A 9,244-nucleotide genomic window follows, 5' to 3' on the forward strand; every position below is an offset into this window, starting at 1 on the left:
ATAGCTGAACTTATAAATATTGTGTCCAACATATCTTTATACCCATAGATATTTGAATTCAATATATAACTGAATTTAAAGGTGTTGAGTATAGTATATTGCTAGACCTGTATATATTTAAGCTTAATATTTAATCAAACTCGAGAATAATATATATAAAACAAACATAAACACACACTGATTCATCGTGTACCAATAGAATTAATATGACTAGACGATAAAAATAACAAAATTAGATTAAACTTAGCTGGCTTGGCAATAAAAATCTTAATGCAAATCAAATATCAAGGTGGAAATTCAAGTATATATACAAATGAACCAACATCCTAATAAACATGCATGTTATGTGAATTAGTTAGTGATCGAACCCTAAAAATAGAGGTTATACGCGCAAGTTTTCAAACTCATATTGCTACCATTAGCATTAACTATTCAGCCAATGAGATACTCAAACAAGCTGTAAACTTCACAAGCAAATGAGATCAATAAGACAACACATAGTTCCCAAGAATTGAAATCTCATCTCTCGTTACTATCATCCCAAAACGATAGAGAACTACTTGTTCTACAAATAAATAAAAAAAGCGTGAGCAAACTAGCGACGATTATGTTTTTGTCGTGTAATGGGATGCTATATGTGTTTTGAAAGCAAAATGTGGTTTCGGTACAAAGGAATTCTACGTCTACAAGTAAAGTCTCTAACCAAATACTGGCTATCAGATTCCAGAACATAATATATCACTAGAATAGACATAATAACACCTTGAGAGGTTCCTATCATGATGGGTCCTCTTTTATCTTTCATTACCTACTGTTTTTCTTTTGACTCCACCATGCCAATATTAAAGAAGCAACAGCGCATCTAATGATAATTTCGAACAAAAGATTGATGTTTTATTGTTTTGAGCTTTCAACGATTCTGGTTTCATGCAGGGACATTTTAGTCAACATAAATTAAGTACAAGCCATTCAATCATAAACACCAAGAGCTAACAAGTTAGCTCAAAAAACAACAAGTTAGCGTGCTGAAGTTGTCCACTCAAGGGGACGATCTCATGTCCTTATGAATGGATAGGGATGTGAAACTCAAAGGGAAAGAAAGGCAGTGAAAAAGCAGTGATTTCTGCAACCAAAAAAAATAATAATAATAATAAAAAAAACAGTTATTTCTGCTTGAGGGGGACTATACCTTTCATGCCCTTAATTTGTTTTATATGCATCTTTGTATAGCATAAATATAATAAAATATTGCAAGTCATTAAATGAAAATGAATACCTTGTCATTTTTTTTAAAAATTATTTTTATGAAATTATTTTTATGGTATGGATAGAGATAATGGGGGCCTGGTAGCAGGCATTTTCTATAACCTTTCTCTCCTCATCTTTATTTCATAGATTCTCCCTTTGTAAGTGTGTCCATGAATAACTCGCTTGTTACCTTCCTTTTCTACTAGCACTACTAGAGATAATGGGGGCATGGTAGCAGACATTTTCTATAACCTTTCTCTCCTCATCTTTATTTCATAGATTCTCCCTTTGTAAGTGTGTCCATGAATAACTCGCTTGTTACCTTCCTTTTCTACTAGCACTACTAGAACCAAGACTTGTTGTACTTTTGTTGTCCTTGCTGCTTCGTGTAATCACTTGTGTGCATATGAACTTGGTGATAACGCTGGAGAGCTGAGAGTCAAACCTTAAACAGTGGTTCTTGATCTTCTTCTCCTTATTGTTTTGAGTTGAGTAATTTGTAAGGACCCTCTTGTCAAACTTGATTTTCTTGCTAGAATCTTTGTTGGGTGTTGGAGATTGTGATTTAATAGAAGCTGAATTTCGAGTCTTTGTTTGGCCTGGTCCTTTCCTTGTTCTGGTTTTTTTTTGGGTTGGTAATTAACAGGAAAAAAACCATCTAAGTTCTGTTTTTGGATTAGAAACCCAAGAATCTTGAGGATTCTTTGATTCTTTTTTCTTGTGGGTGTATATGTGAATTTCTTATCTTGTTCAATATTGGGTCCTCTTCTAGCATTCAAAATCTGAAATTTGCAGCTGTTTTGGTGGATAAGATAGCATCTTTTCCTGAAACAACATATCTCCTTTTCGAATTCCACTAGTTTGTATTTGGATTTCGAGTCAGGTGAAGTTTGCTAGCTATTCTTCATTTAACTGTGCCTCTTCTTGTTCTCTGAAGTAAGGATTTCTCTTGATGCTGGGTTCTACTAGACAGTCTCTGTAGATTTGATAGTGGCTCCTTTTCTTTCTCTTTATTTTTTTTTTCTACACTAGGATGAGGTAGTCAGTAAGACCCCCTTAAACCTCTGGTACTGTTTCTAGATATCTCGTGTTCGTTACTGTTTTGGATGAGTTTACTTCATGTATATGGGTTTGGTTTAAAGGTGCGGCATCTACTTTGGATGCTATGTTGCTGGATTGTATCAGTAATTTCCATGAACTGGTTCATTAATGGTGGAATTTTGGAGACCAAGGCCGGTTTGCTTGGTGATGGTGGCAAGATGTGGCTCAAATGCTTGGAGAAAGTTTCAGGGAATAGTTGCAAGATCCATCATCTCTACTACCAGTATATTGGTTCCAAGAGAATTAGAAAAACATGGTGGCGAAAGCTTTTGGTCGCGTGGATAGTTGGCTGGATCATTGTCTCTGTTTGGATCTTCTGGTACATGAGCTCACAAGCTTTTGAGAAGAGGAAAGAGACACTTGCAAGTATGTGTGATGAGAGGGCTAGAATGCTACAGGATCAGTTTAATGTGAGCATGAACCATGTGCAGGCCATGTCCATTTTGATCTCAACTTTTCACCATGGCAAAAACCCTTCTGCGATTGATCAGGTTAACTAGATCTCCTTCAAATTTTGAATACTAAATCTGTTTGAGATTGATAATTCTTCTAGAAGTGCTTAACTGGCTTACTTGGTTTATTCGAGAAAGTAAAATTGTTTAAAAACTAGCGTTGATCCATTTACTTGCTCAATTTGATCAATCTAGGCTCTTAATCACGCAGCTGCCTTTAGTATATTTTATAATTTTGGTGCGTAGTTTTGTTATTCTAAGCTTTTCCTGTGATTGGAGATCAGTCCATGGTGTTAATTTGGTGAATTTATTTGAGGTCTCTATTTCATACTGTCAATGGTTTAGCTTAGAACTAGATCTGGGTTCTTCTTGTCTATCATTGGTATTATCTAGTCAAAATATAAACTGACTTCTAAATTGCAGAGGACTTTTGCGAGGTATACAGAAAGAACCGCTTTTGAGAGGCCCCTCACAAGTGGTGTGGCCTATGCTGTAAGGGTGCTCCATTCTGAAAGGGAACAATTTGAGAAGCAACAAGGCTGGACTATTAAGAGGATGGATTCCTTTGAACAAAACCCAGTCCGTAAGGATGACAATGCCCCTAAAGCATTGGAGCCATCCCCAATTCAGGAAGAATATGCTCCTGTCATCTTTGCTCAGGATACTGTTGCACATGTGGTTTCCCTTGATATGCTTTCAGGAACTGTAAGCCTTTTTATTCATTCACAATTTCTTAAATGTTTCTTGTGGTTCAGTTCCTTGGCTAATCACCTATTTGACTAAAATTATTCTAATGTTCGCTAATGGGACACGGTGAAATACCAAGAAATAAAAAACCTGGTGATAACTTCACATTATTGTTTTTCCCGTGGCCTCATAATTTTTGTTAAGCTATGCTTTCAATTCCTTGAGAGCTGCACTGCTGATTTAAATGAACTTATCTATGACTTCTTGCTTACATCCTTGACAGGAAGATCGTGAAAATGTGTTGCGTGCTAGAGCATCTGGAAAGGGGGTTCTAACTGCTCCTTTCAGATTACTCAAAACTAACCGTCTTGGGGTTATTTTGACGTTTGCTGTGTACAAGACAGACCTCCCATCTAATGCAACTCCAAATGAGAGGATTCAAGCAACTGATGGGTATGATTTTAGTCAACTGTAAATTTGACTAGAAAATTTATTACTTAATTCATATATTTTCCCTCTCATGATGCTTGATCAAATAAAGAGTTCAGAATTAATGTGGGAATTGATCCTAAAACTGATTTAAATCCAGAAGCGAGGGTGATGCTAGAAAATATTGAACTGTTTTCCTACTTTGAGTCATTTGTATGGAAAGAAAAATTAATGTTTGCAAATTTTATGTTGTAAGGATTTCCTCGAAGTTATGCTCTAGTAATAGGCTTGAAAATATAGAGTTGTCACTGTGATGACAAATATAATTAATAAGCAGCTTTTCTGATGTTCCCTTCTCCAATCAGGTACCTTGGAGGAATCTTTGACATCGAGTCACTCGTTGAGAAGCTGCTTCAACAGCTTGCAAGCAAGCAGACTATCCTAGTGAATGTGTATGACACTACTAATCAGTCTCACCCTATCAGCATGTATGGTTCAAATGTATCAGATGATGGGCTGGAACATGTCAGCTCCCTTAATTTGGAAGATCCTTTCAGAAAGCATGAGATGCGCTGCAGGTAATCAATAAAATCTCTCTTTTGTTGAATGGCATGAGGTTCAACTTGTGTCTGAAATAGGCCTCTCTATTTGATTTACTATGCACTACCTTACCACAAGATACCACAAAAAGTTCTTTAATTCAATAAGAAAGATAGCCTTGTAGTATATTGATATGGTGAAATGGTATGTCCAAATTTTTATGTAATGATGTGCTTATGTCATTATTATTTAATAGATACAGAGAACCTTCCATCTGGGAGGAGCTAAATCGATATTGTAATGTGTTTGACTATATATATGTTGAAACAGTTGCGTAAACGAGTTGTCTCTCAATGCAGATTCAAACAAAAACCACCATGGCCATGGTTAGCAATAACAACATCAATTGGCATCCTTGTGATTGCATTGCTTATTGGGTACATATTCCATGCGACTATGAATCGGATTGCTAAAGTTGAAGATGATTGCCACAAGATGATGGAGCTTACAAAACAAGCCGAGGCAGCTGATGTTGCAAAATCTCAGGTATTTGGCATTTCTATTCTGCTCATTTTCTTAGGTTTTATGCATTATGGCATGCAGTCCTCAGTAACTTTCCAACTTTCTGTAGTTTCTTGCTACGGTTTCCCATGAGATCAGAACCCCAATGAATGGTGTTCTAGGTGAGTTTTGAAGTTATCCATCATTTGTCCAGTATAGGGAACAACACAAAGTTCATGCACTCATGATAGTACCTCTTCTCATATTTCAGGAATGCTGCATATGCTTATGGACACAGATCTAGATGCGAATCAGCAAGATTATGTTAGAACCGCACAAGACAGTGGAAAAGCTCTAGTCTCGCTTATAAATGAGGTTTTGGATCAAGCAAAGATTGAATCTGGTAAGATTGAGCTTGAGGAAATGCAGTTCGATTTGAGGGCAATAATGGATGATGTATTGGCACTCTTTTCTGGCAAGGCTCATGAGAAAGGGATTGAGGTAATATATGTTTCTCGAAATGTGTTACTTGGTTTCCTTTGGGCCATACTTCCTCATCTGTGATCCTTCTTTGGTTCTTTTTCATTGTCTGCTAACTAAATTTTAAATTTTCATTATACAAACTGGTGGGAGAACAGTTGGCAGTTTACGTGTCTGATGGTGTTCCTGAAATGCTAATCGGTGATCCAGGGAGGTTTCGGCAAATTATTACCAATCTCATGGGGAATTCAATTAAAGTAAGTACCCAGCCATGTCTTTAATTTTCTTTGGTAACGAATAAATTTAATTCTGTAAATTGATATGCAGTTGTGGTAAAACTCATTTAACTGAAAATTTGAGAAAACAAACAGTGGTACAGGAGAAAACACAACCTGCCACGGTGTATTGCCATGCAAAGCAAATTTATTTTGAGATTTGATATTGTGCCTCTTTTTCATTAAAACTCTTGATGGTAAGGCGTAGACTTTGGTCTTCACTTTTTTCTAGTTCAGGCAGCTGGATTAGCTAATAATTTCTTGCCCAGTGATCTTGAAGGGATCTCTCTTTGTGCTTGCTATGTTAGGTGGGAATCAGCCCCCTTTGTGACAAAAAAAATAAAAAAAATAACCTTTCTCAGGAACAGTGGAATAATGAATATTGTGCCTTGTCTTTAGGCTCTCCTTTGGATTTTTCCCCTATCAAAGAAAAGAAAAGATATGCTGATTGATGTTTTTTGTATCTCTCCTTCCAGTTTACAAAGAAAGGGCACATCTTTCTCACTGTTCATCCTGTTGAGGAGGTGATGGACTCGATAGATGTCGAGACAGAATCATCATCACTAAACACCTTGAGTGGTCTGCCTGTTGCAGATAGACGCAGGAGTTGTGCAGGATTTAAGATTTTCAGTCGTGAGGGCTCAAGTCATACTCTCTCACCATCCTCTTCTGACCTTGTCAATCTAATAGTGTCGGTTGAGGATACAGGGGAAGGGATCCCTCTAGAAGCCCAACCTCGTGTTTTTACTCCTTTTATGCAGGTTGATCCATCCATTTCCAGAAAATATGGAGGCACAGGCATTGGCCTGAGCATAAGCAAGTGTTTGGTTGGCCTTATGAATGGGGAAATTGGCTTCGCTAGCATACCAGATATTGGGTCCACCTTCACTTTCACTGCTGTATTCAGAAACGGCTGCTCCAATTCAAATGACACCAAGCAGCAGAAGCAGAGAATAAAAAACCAATGTAACACAACGCCTTCAGAATTTCAAGACATGACTGCATTGGTTGTTGACCCCAAGCCTGTTAGGGCCAATGTTTCAAGATATCAGATCCAGCGGCTAGGAATACATGTTGAATTGGTTTCTGATTTAAATCAAGGTTTATCTATCATAAGCAATGAAAATAGAGTCTTCAAAATGATCTTTGTTGAACAGGAAGTTTGGGATAAGGACTCAAGCATTTCAGCTCACTTTGTCAGTAACTTACAAAAAATTGAGAGTGGGGTTTCTCCAAAACTGTTCCTTTTGGGAAATTCTCTCAGTTCTTCCAGAACAAACACAGCAACTTCTGGTGCTTATACTCTAAGAGTCATAACCAAGCCCCTCAAGGCGAGTATGCTGGCCGCATCTTTACAACGAGCAATGGGCGGGAATAAGGGGAATCCCCGCAATGGAGAACACCCCAGTTTGTCTCTTTGCAACCATCTTGTTGGAAGAAAAATTCTTATTGTAGATGATAATAAAGTGAATCTCATAGTAGCTGCTGCTGCTTTGAAGAAGTATGGAGCTGAAGTTATCCTTGCAGATAGTGGCAAGAAGGCGATCAAATTGCTCAAGCCACCTCACCAATTTGATGCGTGCTTCATGGATATCCAAATGCCAGAAATGGATGGGTATGTGATAGTTCATGCCTTTAAGATTTTAATGTCAGTTTTCTTCCTGTTCATGCTTATTTTATTTGTACGCGATATTTTATCTGTATTTATATATCCTTGGATATATTTGGTGCTAATTCTAAAATCAATGCCCTCTCCCTTAGGTTTGAAGCTACAAGGAGAATTCGGGATATGGAGTCAAATGGGCATATACCAATACTGGCAATGACTGCGGACGTGATCCAGGCTACATATGAGGAATGCCAAAGATGTGGAATGGATGGGTATGTTTCCAAGCCATTTGAAGCTGAACAGCTTTATCAGGAAGTTTCACGTTTTTTACAGCCAACGCCCAACGTGAATTTATAGAGAGAGCTACTATTGAAGGCTACCCATGACAGGAGCTCAAGCACCTCTTCTCAAGGGCTTGAATGGGCTGGGAGTTCTCCTGAACAGTGAGTGTTCCATTTCCCAAAGTTGATTCTTGATTTTCGTAGTCTTGCATTGAAAGATTTTTCTTATAATATTACTGGAAACACATTTTTTTTTTCATTTTCAAAACCTGAAGCACGCCTTTCACAATTGTTCCTCGAGTGCTTCATTATAAACCTCAAGTTACATTGGCTACTTTACAAGCTTGTTAACTTCCTGATCTGCATGATCTTTCTCCAGGAAAATATTTGTTTTGTTGCGGAGTGTAAATACAAGCCATGATTGACTGGTTGGGCTCTAGTTTTCATTGATTGGTTTACGAGCTGCACAGTGAACCTGGTTCCCTTTTCCTTGTAGACCTCATCTCCTAGTTGTCAGTTATCATTAGAACTCTTAGAATAGGACTTCGAATTCAATACCACTTTCCATTGGATGAAGAAATCAACTTACCCGAGTGTATCATAGAAAACACGGAATTGCATTTCTCCTCCCTATGAAGTAAGAAATTGCTGACAAGCCGAAGAGGTCTCTCTTTCTTTCGTGGGCCACCGATTGTGGCATGGATACAAGATTCTGCTGGAAGGAAAGATAGCTTCTTGGCAACGAAGGAGAGAATGCTTCATGTATATTATCTCTTTAATAAAGATGTTGATGTATACCATGCTAGGTTACTTGTTAGATGTGGCTTCTAACAATACCAAGTACCATGCTAGGTTACTTCTTGTTAGATGTGGCTTCTAACAATACCAAAAGTTTGTGCTACGAAGAATTGATGTAACTTAAACAGTGGCATTCTAAAAAAATTGATTAATCTCAAGATTCTTGTCTACTCATGACATTTGACTCGCTTCATTATTGTTTTCGAGAACACGTGTGAATCATGGCCCATGGCCGTGTTCTTTGTTGCTGAAGTACTTTTTATCGGAACTTGAGAGGTTCGTCTCGCTTTGTCTAAGTGATAGATGCTGTTGTCCCAAGGTTTTATTCCTTCTGCTTTTGACGAACAGTGCTAAGAAATGAGAGTCCCGTTAGTAATTATACGAAGGATAGGATGTTTTTCGATGGTATACATTATATTATATACTCTTAATATCTTCGAATTTTTTATTTATTTATTTTTGCAATGCATTTAATGGCGCAATAAGTGCATCCAGGCACCGACAGGCATGTATATACGCCACGAGTCCATACATTCTCGGCAAGATTGAATTTAAATTTGATCATCAGCAAAGTGCTCTACTTGCATGAACGAATAAAGGGCAAACAAGCAGCTTTGTGATGTAACAACGTGTTTTATTTTTATTTTCTTCGGATACTCATGTGTAGAAGGGATCCTCATGTGTAGAAGCAGAAGGTCAGGTTATGATCTAGTATCATTGAGTTTAATTAAGCACTAATCTAGTATCATTAGTTTAATTAAGCACTTAGTTCACACCTGTACAAAGATATTTTCTGTAATAGAGTTGGAGATAGTTTTTCTTTAACAAAATCAGATATTTTTT

At 37.4% G+C, this 9,244-nt stretch overlaps 1 protein-coding gene and 1 long non-coding RNA gene across 3 annotated transcripts; one reads left to right on the top strand and one right to left on the bottom strand.

Annotated features, from left to right (window-relative positions):
• Window positions 1-1,305: 1,305 nt before the first annotated feature.
• On the bottom strand, window positions 1,306-1,555 carry LOC105133706 (uncharacterized). The gene is made up of 2 exons (XR_843850.1): window positions 1,477-1,555; window positions 1,306-1,344 (listed from the first exon to the last, which is right to left on the bottom strand). It is a non-coding gene; the product is annotated as an uncharacterized LOC105133706 (long non-coding RNA).
• Window positions 1,538-8,590, top strand: LOC105133705 (histidine kinase 3-like). Of its 2 annotated transcripts, XR_843849.1 has the most exons (12): window positions 1,538-2,840; window positions 3,225-3,506; window positions 3,772-3,941; window positions 4,283-4,495; window positions 4,817-5,003; window positions 5,089-5,140; window positions 5,230-5,459; window positions 5,597-5,695; window positions 6,190-7,328; window positions 7,475-7,765; window positions 7,983-8,409; window positions 8,456-8,590. XR_843849.1 is itself a non-coding variant. In XM_011037789.1 (10 exons), the coding sequence occupies exons 1-10, from the start codon at window positions 2,355-2,357 to the stop codon at window positions 7,677-7,679; spliced, it is 3,063 nt and encodes a 1,020-aa protein (XP_011036091.1). In that variant the 5' UTR covers window positions 1,538-2,354; the 3' UTR covers window positions 7,680-7,766. The 2 variants fall into 2 exon arrangements, 1 of the variants encoding a protein (XP_011036091.1); XM_011037789.1 differs by lacking the exons at window positions 7,983-8,409; window positions 8,456-8,590 and having other exon boundaries at window positions 7,475-7,766.
• The last annotated feature ends 654 nt before the right edge of the window (window positions 8,591-9,244 follow it).

Source organism: Populus euphratica, unplaced genomic scaffold (genome assembly GCF_000495115.2).
Source record: "Populus euphratica unplaced genomic scaffold, PopEup_1.0 scaffold37.1, whole genome shotgun sequence".
NCBI lineage: Eukaryota > Viridiplantae > Streptophyta > Magnoliopsida > Malpighiales > Salicaceae > Populus > Populus euphratica.